Here is an 18,593-nt window from a genome sequence, read left to right on the forward strand (position 1 = left end):
ACTCCCACCCTCAACAATCGCTAAACACGTTGGCGGTGCCCTAGGCAACCGGTTCTTGTTGCTGCCTGCACTGGGGCCGGGGTGGAGTTTTTTGGGGGTGGAGGGTTGTGGGTGCCGAATTCCCAGAGACTTGGATGGGTGTGCGTAAGTGTCCCCCCCCCCTCCATCCACACTTAGGGTCCTCCCTTTAAATCAGTGTCTCTTTCTGATTGCAGGATTGGAGGAGGGGGGGGCAGGAGGGCAGGCCGTTTCCCCTTGCAGCCGGTATCCCCTCGAGCAAATCACCCCACGCACCCACCAAGCAAGAAAGCCACCGGGCACGCACCTTCCGAGAGGGGTGGGTATAGAAGGGGGGTGGGGTGGGGGGTGGGAAGGAGGAAGAGAAGCTTCCACGGCCATTGGATCTACCGCAAAGCTGTATCCTCCGGCTCGAGGGGGGTTATGAATGGGTGCAGCGGAAGCACCTCCCCCTCCGGACGTGACGCCCAGCCAATCGGCGAGCGGGCTGCGTGGATGGATGAGGTCAGCGCCGTGGTGTCGGGGAATGGAATGTTGCAAGTGTAACATTCAGAACCGGGTAACGTTCGACGGTCGGAACTCCGCGGTCGGCAACGTTCGGAGAGGCGGGGGGAGGCGGCGGTCAGCCTCCCTCCCTCCCAGCCAGCCAGCCAGCCCCTTTCCTTCCCGGAGGGGGGGGCGCGCGCTCCTGTGCCACCGCCGCTCGCTGAAATGAATGGTTGAGAGGGGCGGGGGCTAGGAGGAGGAGGAGGCGGCCGCGAAGGCAAAGGAAGGAGGAGGAGAAGGAGAAGAAGAAGAAGAAGAAACATCAGCAGCAGAAGAAGAGGCGGCGGCGGCGGGTCTTTTCTCTGGTTGGGGGAGATCGCAGAGCAGCCTGGAAGAGAGACCTCCCTCTCCTCCCTTCTCCTCCTCCCCGCGGAGCCGCTGCAAGGAAAGAAGGCGAGAGAAATGCAGGGATTCGTCAGGTTACGGCGCTCGGGCTGGAAGATGTGAGCCTCGGATGGTGCTACGCCGCGAACCGGAGCCGGCTGCTTGCACAGGCTGCTGGTGATATACCGACTTGCTCGGAGAAAGCCGGGCGGCTCGGGGTGTGTTTGTGTGTGTCCGTCCGTCCGTCTGTCTCTCACCTCTCTCTCCACCCCCCTCCCCCAGCGCTCCCCTTCCTATTTTGTGTGCTAGGAAAAGACACCCGAGGAATGTTGTGTGTGTGAGTTGAAGTTGCTGCTGCTGCGGCTCTTGCACCTTGATCATCCGCAAGCACCGGTGTGTGGGAGAGAGGAAGAGAGAGCGAGAGGGCGGGACAAATTTCTCAATCTTGTAACAGCCGATTTGAGGGCGAAAACGGGGGACCTGGGCTGGGTGGTTTCATTTTCCCGGAGCGGGTGCCTTCTCCCTCTCTCCTCCTCGCAAGAGAATTCCTAGCCCCACGCTCCCTCCTTTCCTCCCCTCCAAAGCCGGGCTGGGCGTGATTATTCTCTGCCTGCCCCTGCTTCTCTCAGTCCCTCTCTCCTTCTCCTTCTCTCTGTCTTCCCCCTTCTCTCTCCCTTTCCCTTCTCTCTCTCTCTCCCTTCCCCCCTCCCTCCCCAATCTCTATTGTGCGAGCCAAAGATGAAAGACCGGAGGGGAGAAAGTTAAAGAAATCGCCCACATGCGCTGCATCAGTCCGAGGCTTTGGGAAAGGAATAAAGAGGAGGTGGGAGAAGAGAGTTTAAAGTCTTTGCAGGCGGGAAGATGGCGGACTCAAGCTGAAAGTGTCGACTGGCAAACTTGGGCGATCTTTGTGTTTATTTACAATCCTCTCGACCCAGATAGGACACATGCAGGCCAAAAAACGCTACTTCATCCTGCTCTCCGCTGGCACTTTCGTCGTCCTGCTGTTCTACTTGGGAGGCTTGCAGTTCAGAGCATCCAGGAGCCAAAGCAGACGGGAGGCTCACAGTAGCAGGAATGGCTTGCAGCACAGCGGCGGCCCCGAGCACTACTGGCCCCGATTCCCGGACGCCCTGCGCCCCTTCGTCCCTTGGGAGCAGCTGGAGAACGAGGAGTACAACATGCACACTTCCCCGCGGCAGAAGCGCGACGCCAACGCCAGCGTCTACAAGGGCAAGAAGTGCCGCATGGAGTCCTGCTTCGACTTCGCCCTCTGCAAAAAGAACGGCTTCAAGGTGTACGTCTACCCTCAGCAGAAAGGGGAGAAGATCGCCGAGAGTTACCAAAACATCCTCGCCGCCATCGAAGGCTCCCGGTTTTATACTTCCGACCCCAGCCAAGCTTGCCTGTTCGTCCTCAGCCTGGATACCTTAGACAGGGACCAGCTGTCCCCCCAGTACGTGCACAACCTGCGGTCCAAGGTCCAGAACCTCCACTTGTGGAACAATGGTAGGAACCACTTAGTTTTTAATTTATATTCCGGCACGTGGCCCGACTACACCGAGGACGTGGGCTTCGACATTGGCCAGGCCATGCTAGCCAAAGCCAGCATCAGCACGGAAAACTTCCGCCCGAAGTTTGACGTCTCTATCCCGCTCTTTTCTAAGGATCACCCGAGGACAGGAGGGGAGAAGGGCTTCCTGAGGTTTAACACCATCCCTCCTCTCAGGAAGTACATGTTGGTGTTCAAGGGGAAAAGGTACCTGACTGGGATAGGGTCCGACACCAGGAATGCCTTATATCATGTCCATAATGGGGAGGATGTTGTCCTCTTGACCACCTGCAAGCACGGCAAAGACTGGCAGAAGCACAAGGACTCACGGTGCGATAGGGACAACGCGGAATATGAAAAGTAAGTGGCTGCTCTTGCTGTCTCTTTCCTTCTTTGCACGTTAAAAGGGGGCAGCTTAAGGGCTCTCTGCAACCCCCTTTAAAGTCCCACCGTTCGGGCCTGCTGCTTCTACAGAATTCCCCCGAAAACTACAAGCAGGATAAATGGAAATCTTTCAAAGTGTGAAATAGGAGGTGTGGGCCTACCAGGTTTATTTGCCCCCCTTGAGTTGGGTGGAGGCATTTAAATGACTTGAGAATTGCACCCCTGATTGGAAATCAGGATGAAAGCCTATGCATACTTGGGAGATTGCGATCCTGTGTGCGCTTTTAGCCCCACTAAAAAACATTGGTTTTATTGCAGAGTAAGCATGCATAAGATTGCATCATCGTACATATTGCTGAATTCTCCGGGGTTTGCTTCTGAATGTACAAGAAGTGTTCAAGGGGCATCTTCCTGGTTTCTTTGGGGCTTCCTCCTGAGGTAAAAGTGTGCCAGGTGACAGCTTCGTCTTGTAAGCTTCCTTGGTTCAGCTGCAGCTGAAGGTGGAGTGACCTGTGGTGTCCTAGTCAGCTGTGACCCATCCTGGGTAGAAATTGAACAAAGTTCATTGTAGCTTAGCTCCCTTATAGTTCTGCTTGCACAAAAGGCTTCTTTCTGCGTGGTGTCGATTTTCGTTTTAACCTTGATGGATAATGCCTAGAACAAAGTTCAGAGAAATCTGATGACTTGCTAAAACGTGTGGGTGTGAACATTTATTTAGATGGCTATGAGTTTGGTATGCAGCTGCAGAACTGATCCGGTTAATTTATGTGCTGGATGGATGCTCAGCCTTCACCTTTATTTTTCTTGCACAAAACAGCTGTGAAACCAGGGAACGTTGAGGTGTGTCCAGCTCCAAAACCTTTTGCATATTTCCATGTTGACAGCTGTTTCCAGCGGTGTAAATGTTTCCTGTGGTTTGTTTCCTGTGGTTTTTCTGTTCCATGTCGTTCCCCCCCTCCTACTTTTGATACGTTTAACTCCATGGGATGAATACCAATCTAGATAAGAAATACAAATTGCGGAGTAATATGGGTGGTACCTTCTGTTGGTTCCTCAAGTAGTAGAGTAGATTTACAAGCTTTTGAGTTGTACAGAACCCTTTCTCCAGACCTAGAGAGAGGCTCATTGCAGTTCATACACTTACCCAGGTGCGTCAACAATAGCAGGTGTAAACTGAGCTACTTCTGCATCCAGGCTCCTATTCCTAGTGTCTCTCTTCTCCAGTATAACTTGCAAGTTGTGAATGTAACTTTTTGCATGTAGATGCTGTTGAGACAACAGCTTTGCAGAAATGGCCACTGTAGGGTTATAGTGATAATGAGCCTGTTCGAAACTCATTAGTTAACTTTAAATGCTGACCACGTTTGTGCTTGCAGAGCTGAGATCCCTAAGTAAAAGCAGCTTGATTTCCATGTGAGAAACAAATGCGGAGGCTTACTCCTTTTATTTAGATGTTGGTCCAAACACAGGTTGTGTCAGGGATGGTTAGGGAGACTCGTAAAATCAGCGATACAAGTTGGAAGACTGCAACCGTTGTCAATATGTAAGTCATAAATGGAAAAGTTTGAAAGCTTGATTAGGACTAGAAGAATGAACATTACTGGCTCTTGCAAGAGCAGCCAAATAAGGAACATCTGTACTGGCAGTGCACCTGATTCCTCCACCAGGGCCAATTCCGTTGGCTGTGTGCATAATGTGCATTTAGAGGTCATGGGAATATCATCCTGGTGATGCCCGCATATTTGCAAACCTTTGCAGCTCGCGCATAACTCAAGATCTTCTTCCTTGCATATTTGGGTGAGTGTGCAGGGTAAATGGGTCTCTTGAAGGAGGTGAGCGATTGAGAGAATGAGGTTTAAATGCCTGTAGGCTTTCAGGAATTTCTTTGTTTGGAATATGATCTACCACTCTGATGTTGCCATCTGAGCTTAGTCTAACGCTTCCATTCCTTTAAGTCCTACCAGTTTGGGTATGTTGCTAAGCTCCCCTTGGTTCATTTATGTTTAGAAGCACACCCTGCTTAAAAGGGTTGGCTCTTGGAGGTCTCGGTCCCTTGACTAAGGGATGCCACAAGTCCCAGCAACCGGGAATGTCAGTGCAGGACTTTGTGCTGTCATTTCCCCCTGGGAGAAGATGTTAGGGTTCCACTTCCTCGTTTTAGGCACCAAAAAATGCCTAGCTTTGTCTGAGGTAGAGCAGGGTCCTCTGTGGGGTTTTTTAAAGGCAGCCTAGGGATGTTGACTCGCGGTATTCTAGAAAAGGTGGCTGTGATTACTTTTGCAAAATGCCATAAATAACGTTTACTTTGGAAAGGCGGCACCTGTGTGAGCATCTGTTGGCACCCCTAGAAATCACTCCAAGGCACAGATTCAGTGCGGATTTATAGAATTTTGCCATTACTGTGCAGAACCCTGTCTCTCGCTCCCCCTTCCCCCCACTATTCAAGTCCCGTCCATGCTTGGCTCTGCACATATAGTTTATGAAATCTGACAAGGCCACATCCTGGGGGAAGCATGACTTTCAGAATCCTGGCGGTATCTCTTTATAAGCACATTATATCTATTCTCATACATGTGATAGTTGTAGGAGATTGTCCTCTGTTAACTCTCTTTACCTTGAGGGGCAGAAAGAGGCGGCTTGCTTCCGAGAGAGAATGTGACAGTTCCAAAGATTATCCCGAAACTGCCTTAAAAAATCCTAGCCTTGCCTTCGATTTCGGCTGGAGAATAGGAGCCTCTGACCCTACAGATGTTCTTGGACCGCAACTCCCAAGGCCATTGGCCATGTCGCCTGGGGGTGTTAGGATTCGGAGTCCAGAAACATCTGTCCTCCTATTATCCCTTGATCTAAATGTTGAGAGCTTTTTGGAAAGAAGACAAATTCCTGGTGCATTAGCCTCTTCATGGCTGGTTTCTTAGGGCTTGCAAACATCTGTGTGGAACCTCTGTGGGTAGAGGCAATGTATACCAGGGGCCAGAGATCGTAGAATTGCGGAGCTGGGATTTTTGAGGGTCATCGCTGCTATGCAGGAATATTTTGCCCAATGTGGGGCTCAAACCCAGAGCCCTGAGATTGAGAGTCTCCTGCTCTTACCAACTGAGCTATTCAGCAGGAGAGCCGTTACATCTGCCCTAAGATTCCACACAAATCTTGCTGTTGTGAGTGGAGTGCTCAATGATTTGGGCATCCAGTCCAGCAATTCATAGTTCCTTTTGGCTGGTGTTGAAGATGCACCATTCTCAAACTGAGGAATGGGCTACCTTGCCTCAACGCAGTTGGGTGAGGCCACGGTTCCTGTGCCTCCTAGTTTCACCTCGTGTTTGATATTGAATTTGCAGAGGAATTTACCTTTCCTCGTTTTCTGTGATGGACAGGACTGCAGGTACTCTGCAGGTGACCTGTTGGCCTGGCAATATTGATCCTGGCAAGGCAGACACTGAGTGGCTGAACGAGGGAAAGCAAGTGTAAACTTCACAATTAGATTCACTTCTCCTTTCCCCTTCTTAAAAAAGGGCTATATTGTTGTGTTAGCAGAGTGAGATTGCAATCCTGGGCATGTCTACTCTGACGCAAGCCCCGTTGGATTAAATGTTTCTTAACTCTCAGGTAAGTGTGCACAGGATTGTGGCTTCAATGCACAATCCTCTGCACCTGGTTTACTCAGAAGGAAATCCCCATTACATTCCATAGGTCTTCTTCCCAGGTAAATGGGCGAAGGCTTGTACCCTAAGTCTGCAATCTTGATTGTGTCTCCTTGGGGTTAAACCTCACTGAAATTGGACTCTGTGTGGATAATTATTTTTTGTTTGTTTTTAATACACCTGGAAAGGATCAGGCTGTAAATTATAATCATTTGCAAAATCTGTTTGACTAGCAAATTGGAGGAAAAACCTAAGTGTAAAAGTTGATGGCCGTTAAATTCTGCCCAGAGAACTGTCCAGCACCCGTCTTCCGCCACCCCCAAATCCGTCCTAATAAGTCCCCAACATTTTTGCAATATGCTTAGTGAGTGTTTGACATGTTTTGGCTCAGTCTTCCCAAGTTCTATTAAGAAATCCATCTGCAGCACTGAACTAATTAATTTTCATCAAAGTTATGCATCTCAGCAGATAAAGCTGATGCCGACTAAAATGAATTGCATTATCTTGATTAGAATACTCGCAAACGGGATTTAAGGAGCGACTTGCACTCTCTGTGCGTATGTATCTAATATACATTATGTTAATACATATGCTTCTGTATCGCTTCTTTAGGTTTGTTTTTAGTGCCATTAATTCTGAATCATATAAATGCTTGGGTAGTGTGCTTTGTAATATGGGCCTAGGTGTTGTGTCTTGCTTTTTTATTTTTTATTTTTTAGGCTGAAGAGAAGCAAATGGTCTGCTGCTTTTTGAACGGGGAGGGGAAGGAATTGGGTCTGGAAGATGCAGAGTCCTTGGCACATGTCCGCTGAGCCCAATTTCCTTTGTCAATGGACCATGAAGCTGCAAGGTGGACTGTCCACTCTGTTTAAAAGAGGAAGAGTGTGTATTACTCTGTCTGTGTGCATATTAGTGGTGCATGTCTTCTTTGCCCTGTACACTAGGTGTTTCATGATTGTGTGAACCCACAACTTCTCATGGCACCTGTGGAACTGATTCTGCAAAACTCAAAAATGCTTATTCTTGATAATTTGAAAAAGATAAAGGACCCCTGGACCGGTTAAGTCCAGCCAAAGGCGACTATGGGGTGTGACACTCATCTTGCGATGGTGGTGAGCTCCCATTGCTCTGTCCCAGCTTCTGCCAACCTAGCAGTTTGAAAGCACACCAGTGCAAGGAGATAAATAGGTCCTGCTGCGGTGGGATGGTAAAAGGTGTTTCCATGCACTCTGGTTTCTGTCACTGTGTCCCATTGCGCCAGATGCAGTTTAGTCCTGCTGGCCACATGGCCTGGAAAGCTGTCTGTGGACAAATGCCGGCCCCCTCGGCCTAAAGAGTGCTACACCCCATAGTTGCCTTGTTTATTCTTGGATGCCCCCACTGAGTGGAAGTGATTGCTGGCGAGGAAATGGTTTGGCGATGAGGATCCTCTTTCGAATGGCAAAATGTCAGAAAACAGGAGTAATTGAGGGGTCAGGTTCTTAATCGGCAAATCAAAAAGCAATGAAGGGTCGTCAGTTCTTCGGCATGGCAGCTGAAATCAATGGGTGCAGCTGCTTTGGCCGACTAAATATTGTTATATAATGTTTATTAGATATATTACGTTATAAGACGCAATAATGAAAGCATCAAACAACACTTTGTTCTGGATCCTAGTTTGATGCGGTTAATCACTAAAACCATATATTCATAACAGTGAGTAGCAAAACAGAAATTTTTAATTCTTATAGCAAAAGGCTTTGGTTTTGCCTTCATCGGGAGAAAATTGTGCTGTTTCCAAGGTGGCAGGTTTTGAGCTTGCAGATGGAGGCCTCAAAAGGTCTTTAATTGCGGAAGGAAAGTGATGTTGGTACTGTCCTTTAGGTTGAGGCCATGCGGTGTTAATGTGTATATGTAAAAATCTTCCCCTTTTTTGCTAACATTCTGTTGGCATCCCTAGAGCAATTACTGATTATAATAGTGACCCAGGAGTTTGCTGCAGGTGAGGCAGAGCAGGTTAAAAAGGACCCAGTGTTCCTGAGACCAGACTGATGGCGGAAGAGTGTTGCTAATGTTTAGGCTGAATTGTTTTCACGTGGGAATTCCTTGCACCCGGGTCATTCGCTTGCACGTTGAGGGTGAAGCAACACTTGCGACCAGGTACCCTTTGACTCAGATGTTGCCTTCAACTGCATGGGATTCAGCTGCAGAGAACCGGCGTCTTCCTTGCCACTTATGAATTGGGCTGGCAAGTCTATTTTGAGCCAATGCGCTGTTTTAAGATAAATAGCATCAAGCATTTACTTAACTTAATGGATGGGTGTTTGACGGCGAGCTGAAATCTGACTTCCTGAGGGTTCTCTCTGTTCATTATCTGCTTAGCAGCTTTACCAGGAATACCCAAGGAGTTGTCAGTGCAGGTAGGTAGGCAGCCGTCTCTGTAATAATAAGTGATTAATAGCTGCATGTTTATCTATGTAGTTAAAGCAGCATTTTCTGTATTGCTAAACAGACTATTTATTGTCTGCGTGTATGTATGTTTTGTCCATAGCCCGTAACTGTTTCTATGTGTGGCAATGCAAGAGCTATCAGTTGCATCAGCTGCAGATTACTTCACATCACAAGGATTAATGAGCATAACCTTAAGTTATGTGTTGCCTGCCTATGAATGCATAACGTCTTAGGGAAAAGAAAAAAAACATTCTCTCAAAAAATAAAGTTATCCTTCCAGGCTAACTGGGGGTAATGGGGAACCAGATGGTACTTTGCAATCATAGAAGGGCATTGTAATTTAGCGGAGTTGAAGCAATTCTTCCAGTTCCCTTTTTTTGCCACCTTCAGTTCCTAATGCCCCGCCAAATCAGTTCCAGAGACTTGAGGGTCTATAGCAGGGATAGGAGGTGAGTGGATTTCAGGGGTAAGGGGCAACTGGTCGAAATCACACCCCCTCATCTTCTGACAGTGGGCATCTCTGCTAGATTTGCATCTTTCCATGCGTACAGGGGTGCCAATTAGAACCAGCCTAGTGTGAATGTTAGTTGACTTTAACACATCAGCTCTGTAGTATTGTGTGTCTCTGTGTGCAGAGAGGGTCTTGGGTTCAGTCCCTTGGCTTCCAGCCAAAAGGTTCAGGTGACAGGAAAGACTGGAGGGATCCTACTGCCAGTCGGAACAAATAATATTGTGATAGCTGGGGAAACCGCCTAACCTGCTATGAGCACATTTCTACTAAAATTGTAGATAAGATATTTCTTTGCACCAACTGAAGAGTGTGCTAGGTATAGGGTTTCATGGATCGTTATCTGATGAGGAACTTGGTTGCCTCTTGAAAATTTGCATGGGAACATAGGAGGAGCCTGTGTCTATGTAAAATATAGTTTTATAAGGTCCTGATATCAATGTGCCTCTTTGTCGCTGCTATTCGCTGGGTGCCGTTCTCTCTTCTCAGTTCGCCAGCAAATTGTTCTTTATTAAGCCTTGCCATTTCCCATAATGTCCAGTAGACATTACGGTTCAAAGCAGTGTGACTAGGAATTCCAGTGTGGAGTCATGAAAGCAGGCTTCTCTTGATGGAGGAATTCAAGGCAGAGGACGTGGCTGGCCGAGCAAGATTTGACATGTTTCGTGCGCAGAGAGAGAGAGAGAGAGGCAGAGAAATACACGGGAAGAAATTCCTGTTTTGCAAAGAGACCTTGATCCAATAAAAGGCTCTACCTGGCTGTGGATAATACGATTCAGAAGGGAAAAAAAATCACATTGAGCGTAAATATTCTTGTAGCAAGCTGCCCCCTCCCCCTTTTCTTTTGAACAGGTGAAGATGCCCCTTTTCCCCCTTCCTCCTTCAAAAAGGCATTTTAAAATGGTTGTAAAATAAACCAGTAATGACATACCGAGCAGGCATTTTGGATATTTAATTATATCACGTCTTAACTGCTGTTCACCTCCCCTCATTGCATCTCGCTTGGCTTATAACTCTGATGTTCAGGCAATCTTTTTAGAGACCAAAGTTGCTCTTCTGTTGTAGCAATCCCTCTTTGCTTGTTGTATTGATGTATTACGGTATTTTAATATTTTGTTGGAAGCTGCCCAGAGTGGCTGAGGAAGCCCAGCCAGATGGGCGGGGTATAAATATTAAATTATTATTATTATTATTATTATTATTATTATTATTATTATTATTACTTGTTGAAGCTGTGGAGGCCTGCTGTGTCACAAGAAGTCTTCTAAATGCCACACCTTCTATAGTTTGCCGTGAAATTGGGAAGAACTTTAGAGATTAGGCTCTGACTCACGGTGCTCATCCTTGGAAGCACCTTTCATCTGGGGCTAGTGTGTAATATTTTTAAAAATTGTCGCATTTTCTTTGCTTGCGCCATCATTGCATGTCTTTAGGTGTCGGGCAAAAATAAATACCGTATTTTTCGCTCTATAGGACGTACCCGACCATAAGACGCACCTAGTTTTAGAGGGGGAGAACAACAAGAAGAAAAATCTCTCTCTCTCTGCGCAGCGCCCCTTCAGCGCCGCTATCTTTCTTGATAGAAAGATGATGCTTTGCACACACCTGCCATTGTTGATACCTAAAATTTCTGTGTGTGTGTGTGCATGAGATTGATCTTGTCAGCTTCTGCAGTGCCGTAAAAGCCTCAGGTGATGTAACAGCACGCACCTTTTTTAAAAGTCCTACCTCAGGTGTCATTGAAATTATTAGAGTTTGAAAGGACCTCTCAGGCAATCTAGTCCTCTTCTGATAGCAGGAAGTCCACTACAACAGCATCCCCCGTAAGTGGGCCATCCAGCCGCTGCTCAAAATCTCTATAAAAAAGAGATTTTGTAGCAGTCCTTCCCAAATCTTGTTTCTTGTTCTTTGAACCCCATTGGTCTGGCTGAGTCTGTTGCAAAGACCACTTTCCCCTCTAAGCTGATAAGAGGAATTGCCGTGCGCGACTGATAAAATCATCCTTGTAAGGCAGCTAATAATAATCTATGCAGGGCTGAATTCGCTTGTTCAAACAAGTTTCCTTTTCTCTCTCTTATTCCCCCCTCACCCCGCCCCTCTGTCCTTTTGAACAGTATCGGTAACACATAACGGCTTAAAAACTCTTCCGTAAGCAAATTTCCTGTTTGTTTACTTGTTTGTCTCATACTTTCTGTGCAATTGAATGGAACAGAATTAGCCCTGATTTGGTTGATTAGCTGGCTATGAAACAAAAGTATTGAGTGTGTTAAGAATGTCAATTGAGCAGGCTTCCAGATTGGATTGTATCTTTCTCTTTTTCTTTATTTCGTTTCCCCTACATAATTGTAACGGGTTATAATTATATGCTTGGATTTGTGCCTTTTGACACAGAGTTCACTATAAACCGCGATCATATGCAGGTTCCCATTGTATGCTTGCACCCAATTAAAAACCCATTTGAGTTCCTGGAATGTGTATGTGTTGAGCATTGATGTCTGCCGCTGATAACCTTCCTTCCCTCTTGCCGGCTGCATAACTTGCTCTGCTTAGAATGAGTCTTCAGTTTCCTCTCCCAGCTCCTCCCATTAAATTGCAGTTGGTCATTGGAATGTGGACACAGATCAATGGCCCACGTTCTTTTTTTGAGATACAATCTAAAGTCATTCAGAAATATTGCGCACGTTTTAGATCAGGAGACTTTTTATTTTGATAGGTGTCTGAGCCTGATGGTCCGTTGCATGCAGATGTTCAGTGCAAGCCAGTTCATGTTTACCTGTAAATAAGCTGCATTGAGGTCTGTGGGGTTTACACAGGTAAGCGTGCATCAGGTTGCGGCTCTCATTCTTGGGCTGCAATCCTAAACAACAGAGGTCTCCTAATATTGTCTCTGCTTACAAAACAACCTGTAGTTTTGCTCTCCCCATCAACCGGTCCCTGTGTCTTTGAGCTTTAGGGGAGACCAAGGATTTGGTCTCACTTGCGCTGGGGTGCTGCAAAAGGTTGGAAACAGGCAAGAGATTTGCTTTCTCCAAACTTTGGTGTGAGTGAGAGAAGGCTTTGCCTGTCCTGCAGAACTTGGGAAGATAAGAAACTGACAGGGATATCTTGCATTTCTTCTAATCTTATCCAAACCAGGGGAACGCTCCCTTAGCAAGTGGATTTGTTGCTGCCTGCATAAATACGCTTGTTAAGCAGTAAATCTTGCTGGAAATTAGGGGAGGCTTCAAAGTAAACACAAATACTTTCTGGCTGCAGGAATGGAGCTTGGACTGTGTTCTGTCCATGTGGGGGGGGGGGTAATAGATTTGCTTATCTCCATTCCATGTAATTTAAAGCAACATGCTTGTGACTTCTGAGAATGTCGGTGTGGGGTGTGTTACGATTATTCTCTGCCTGTCTCTTTAAAAAAAAAAGTGGGTGGCACCAAATATCCCAGATTCAGCGCCAAGGAAACCTGAATTCCAGTACTTTCTGTAAAGTGGAATTGGGCACATAAATCAAGATAAGCTTTTGCTTGATGGAGACAGATGATACCCCAACCTTGTAGAAGCTATGTAGGTCTAAGCCAGACGCAGGCAGACTTGACCCTCCAGATGTGTTTGGGACTACAACTCCCATCATCCCTAGCTAACAGGAACAGTGGTCAGAGATGATGGGAATTGTAGTCCCAAAACATCTGTAGGGCCGAGTTTGCCTATGCCTGGTCTAAGAGAATGCTATTGTGCCAATGCTAAGCGTGGAGAAGAGGCCAAGCAGGTCACTGCAGCCTCTCTTTAGCGGACTGAGATGGCTCAGTTGGTAGAGCATGAGACTCTTAATCTTAAGTCCATGGGTTCGAGCCCCTTGTGGGGCAGATGATGCCTGCATTGCAGGAGCTTGGACTAGACCATGGGTAGGCAAACTACGGCCCGGGGGCTGGATCCGGCCCAATCGCCTTCTAAATCCGGCCCGTGGACGGTCTGGGAATCAGCGTGCTTTTAGATGAGTAGAATGTGTCCTTTTCTTTAAAATGCATTTCTGGGATATTTGTGGGGCATAGGAATTCGTTCATTCCCCCCCCCCCAATATAGTCTGGCCCCCAACAAGGTCTGAGGGACAGTGGACCAGCCCCCTGCTGAAAAAGTTTGCTGACCCCTGGACTAGACAATCCCCGTGGGCCCTTCCACCTCTACAGTTCTGTGATTCTGACAAAACTCAATAACATATGATGTCCTCTCACTTGGAATGCAAATGACCTTACCTGGGCAATAGGGCATTCAGAAAGATGCAATAAGTGCACCTGGAGGCCTCAGCTCTCACCCCCCACCCAGAGAACAGCTTCTTTTTGGCTTTTTTAAACATTTTTTTTTTTGAACCCACAGATAACTGCATCCACATTTGATAACAGTACCTGATTTACAGGTGCAGCTGAGGAATTTGATGTTTAGCTGTTGCAAAGTGCGCCATCCAAAATTGCACCCGATATCTTCTGCAGGTGCCAAATCGGAGCCTGCCTCTGCAAATCAAACTCATTATTTGCAGATGAAGGAGAGAACAGTTCTGGGTTTTGCAGCAGGGATTTTGCACTTCAGAAGGCAAAAAATGCTTTGCTTTCTTTCCACAGAGGCAGCCCATATGCGATGCTGTTTCTTTGTGTCTTTGTTTTGCCATGCAGTGTTATATGGGGTGCTGGTGGATGAGGTCTTAATAATAATAATAATAATAATAATAATAATATCAATCTGCCTAATCCAAGTGGGGAAATATAATTATAGGATTTGTTTTGGGTGGTGCCATTTATTTGGATTCCCCTTAAAAGGGGAATAATGCATTTTCATTTTCAGTTTACTACTTTGGGAGTGGCCTGAGTGGGGCAGGGAGATGGTGGCCATCAAAATCTTGTATTCAGAAGAAGAACAATAAGGAGCCTGATAGCATCTGATATGGCAAATAATCGCTGAAAATTAATATAAGCATGTGGATCATAATGAAAGACACGAGGACTCATTATGAGTGTAAGAAAACCTGTTTCTAACTCTTATTAATTGTCAGATTCTCTTAGCCTTTGTGGGAACAAATTAAGTAAAACTCTTGGTGTGCCCACGGTATGAATACTAAAACAACTCTTGGAAGGGAATGGAGGAAGGTTGGCAGAGCGATTAGGGGGACCAGGTGGTCCGAGGGATGCTTTTGAGAGGGAGGACTGAAACCCCCTTGGGTCACTTGGGCTTTGATGCTACACCTGCTTACCTAGGAGTAAATCAAGGGCTGTTTTCCATGCAGATATACGGAGACAAAATAATTTGGCTCTCATCCATGTGTATGCAAACAACCCCCGTTGGAAAGTAGTGTTCTGTGTTGGAGACACAGCAAAAAATATATGGTGGCATTTTGACCTATGACAAATGTTCTCGCATGAGGGTAATGGTGTCCACATACCATTGGGCTGCTAATCATGTGCTAAAGGAGTGGGGATGCCCTCTTTCTCTTGGTTGCTTCGGGAGCAGCATGAGCCCGGTCTTGGCTGGGGAGAGCGGGGCATAAATAAAATAAATTATTATTATTATTATTATTATTACCCTGCCCTCCCCTGCCAAGACCGGGCTCAGGGTGGCTAACACCAGGTATAAAAACAATTGATTGAAATACAACTTAAAAAACAAGATTAAAATACAACATTAAAATGCAGGCTCATTTCAGTAGAAACTCAAATCAAAAACTTTTTTGTGAATGAAAACGTCAAGTCTTCACCAAGGCTAACTTTCCAGACTGGTCCTACGTGGGCCAGAAAAAAGCCATCACAGAAGGAGAAAGGAAAAAAAGAATTATGTGCAGGCCTTTACGATTTCCCCTCTCCTTTTTATTCCTTTACCGGAGGGACCATGAGCCTTGACTCTATGCATCAAGTTGCTTCATCTTGTGATTAGTGGAGAAGATGGGGCTTACACCTGTTCATGCACCCAAGCAGGAACGCCAAGTCAGTTTGGGTGCTAACGATCCATTGTCATAGGCCGGTGCAGATGTGATGTTGTCTATTCACCTAACCATGATTGGGAATCCTCCGAGGACTGGCCTGTTTTCCCTTCCTCTTCTTTGGCAGGCTGGCATTTCTCTCCCCCCTGCCCCATTTCCAGTTCCCGAGCTAACGTTGGCTTTGCACTCAAAGTGGCGTTGCGCTTCCCTCAACTATACAGTGGTACCTTGGGTTACAGGCGCTTCAGGTCACAGACTCCGCTAACCCAGTAATAGTACCTCGGGTTAAGAACTTTGATTCAGGATGAGAACAGAAATCGTGTGGCGGCAGCGGGAGGCCCCATTAGCTAAAATGGTACCTCAGGTTAAGAACAGTTTCAGATGAAGAAAGGACCTCCAGAAGGAATTAAGTTCTTAACCTGAGGTACCACTGTACCGTCTTCTTCTCGCAACAGCTGTGTCCAAGGGGAAGGGTGGAGTCCTCCCCCCTCACCCCTTTGAAAGAACTATAGGGAGAGAGGGAAATCGGTCCCTACCTTGGAATATAAATAAGTGTAGAGCCAGCAAGCAAGCAGAATAGAGTACTGGAGAATTCAGCTTCCTGAGAATCTCTGGTTTAATTTTTTATCAGAGTTTCCAGTCTTTTATGGCTGTGAAGATTACGCTTGAAAGTGTGCTGGTTGAATTCTTAGAAGTAGGGATTTCCAGTAGTTGGTTGGGAACAGGGCTGCAGTGTCCAGTTCTCCTTCCACTCCTGATTGCAGGACCAGAGTACAGTGGTACCCCGCAAGACGAATGCCTTGGAAGACGAAAAACTCGCAAGGCGAAAGGGTTTTTCGTTTTCTGAGGTGCTTCGCAAGACGGATTTTCCTAAGGGCTTGCTTCACTAGACGAAACGGCCCTGCCTCTCGTGTCATGGCGACGGTCACTGCACGCACGCTTGCTTCCCTGCTCCTCCGGCTCCCTCCCACCTTCCGGCTGACGGTTAGTGCCTCGCGCCGCTGCCCACCGCCCTCGCGCACTCCCCTCAGAGAGCCCTTGCTGCCACCGCCTCTCTCTCCCTAGAGTCGCGCTCCTGAGCCCCGCCGCCCTCCAGCAGCCGCGTCGCACGGTGGCCACAACTCGCGGGTGAGTCTGAGGTACCGGCTGCGGCAGCTGCCCTGCTTCTCCCCACCCCTCCCCGCCGTTGTCAGTGTTTAAATGCAGTGGTGCTTCGCAAGAAAAAAAACTCGCACAACGAAAAAACTTGCGGAACGAATTAATTTCGTCTTGCGAGGCACCACTGTATATTATACATTGTGCAGTAGTAAAAAATAAATGCAGAGCAAATGTATGCAAAGAAAGAAGAATTGTGCACACTTTGGGCTAATGTTCACAGCCTACTAAAACAGCAGGATCCAGCTTTTCTGCGTGCAGAACTTTAAAAAAATAATAACTCTGCGTACCTGCAGCCCTTTCTTTTCTTAGTAAAGGTAAAGGGACCCCTGACCATTAGGTCCATTCGTGGCCGACTCTGGGGTTGCGATGCTCATCTCCCTTTATTGGCCGAGGGAGCCGGCATCCAGCTTCCGGGTCATGTGGCCAGCATGACTAAGCCACTTCTAGCAAACCAGAGCAGTGCACAGAAACGCCGTTTACCTTCCTGCCAGAGTGGTACCTATTTATCTACTTGCACTTTGTGCTTTTGAACTGCTAGGTGGGCAGGAGCAGGGACCGAGCAACGGGAGCTCACCCCGTCACGAGGATTCGAACTGCCAACCTTCTGATCAGCAAGTCCTAGGCTCTGTGGTTTAACCCACAGCGCCACCCGCGTCCCTTTCTTTTCTTAAGGTGTGCTATATATTCATGGTTAAACTGGGTAGCCCTGGATATCCAAGGGCATACCATTTAGGACCACTCTAGAGATGCTTTGTTGCAAGTGGGTACCTTCTTCCCAGGCATTCCCCCCCCCCCCAATTTTTAATAGGATACCATTTGGGCTGCTTCCATTTGGGCTGCTTCTCCCTTGTAACTCTGATCTGTTTCCTTTCAAATTTCACTCTCCAAATCTCTCCATCAGGTTGACATTTTACAGCTTTCAGTTGCCTGTCATTTTTCTTTCCGCTTCCTTTCTTTTCCCCCTTCCGTTGCTGTTACAGCATCTCAGTGCCGAGATGGTGGGAGAAAAGAAGGCGTCTGCATTGAGTGTGTGCACAGCAGTTTGCACTTTAAACTACTTTTACTGCCTTGCTCTAAGAAGAGACGAAGAGTTTGGATTTGATATCCTGCTTTATCACTACCCGAAGGAGTCTCATAGTGGCTAACATTCTCCTTTCCCTTCCTCCCCCACAACAAACACTCTGTGAGGTGAGTGGGGCTGAGAGACTTCAGAGAAGTGTGACTAGCCCAAGGTCACCCAGCAGCTGCATGTGGAGGAGCGGGGAAGCAAACCCGGTTCACCAGATTACGAGTCCACTGCTCTTAACCACTACACCACATGGGTCTAAGGGTCCAAGTGGGTTCAAATATATCAGGGTGAGGAGCCTGTAGCCCTCCATATCTTGATGGGCTCCAGCTCCCATTAGCCCCAGCTAGCATGGCCAACTGGCAGAAATCATGAAGGTTGTAGTTTGAAACAGCTGGTGAGCTGCAGCTTTCTCATCCCTGCAATATAGCCTTGTTTTTCCTGCGGAAATATGAGAGGCCCCATCAGTATTGGCATTCAACCAGCTTAGACAAGCATTCCCCTCAACTTGAATTTTCTGATCATCTTGTTTTCAATTTATCTTTTTAACTGTTTTCACTGTTATGCCTTTTAATGGGCTTCTTTAATTATTTTATTCACGGATGTTTCCAATGTTTTGATGGAGTTCTTTTATTGCACGTTTTAATTATGTGTCGATATATTGCAACTGATTTCATTCATGTAAATCACTTAGAGGTCATTTGGGAATGTAAGTGGTACATAAATTGATAGGTGATGACGATGACAATAATAATATCACAGAAGCACCATGGGGTGGCTTATTTAATTAATTTATTTGAAATGTTTGTGCCCAGTCTTACCTCCATTAAAAAAAAAAAAGCTCAAGGGTCGCTAATGGCAAATCAAACCATATAGGAACAATTTAAAAGTATCAATTACAAAAGCGCCAGAATGGCAGTAGAAAAACAAAACTCAACAAAAACGCGCCACCAGCAGCAATAAAAGTTATTAAAAAAAAGCAGGGATAATTAAAACCAATACAATAGAGCAAGC

General features: G+C 46.8%; 1 protein-coding gene across 1 annotated transcript in view; it reads left to right on the plus strand.

Moving 5' to 3' along the window:
• Window positions 1-514: 514 nt before the first annotated feature.
• Window positions 515-18,593, plus strand: part of EXT1 (exostosin glycosyltransferase 1) — a 265,219-nt gene continuing 247,140 nt past the window's right edge. The window contains exon 1 of the mRNA XM_083450549.1: window positions 515-2,800. Coding sequence (XP_083306675.1) covers window positions 1,836-2,800 — 965 coding nt within the window. The 5' untranslated portion in view covers window positions 515-1,835. The remainder of the gene's footprint in view (window positions 2,801-18,593) is intronic.

The sequence above is a fragment of the Podarcis tiliguerta genome, assembly GCF_965153285.1.
Source record: "Podarcis tiliguerta genome assembly, chromosome: 7".
Classification (NCBI taxonomy): Eukaryota; Metazoa; Chordata; class Lepidosauria; order Squamata; family Lacertidae; genus Podarcis; species Podarcis tiliguerta.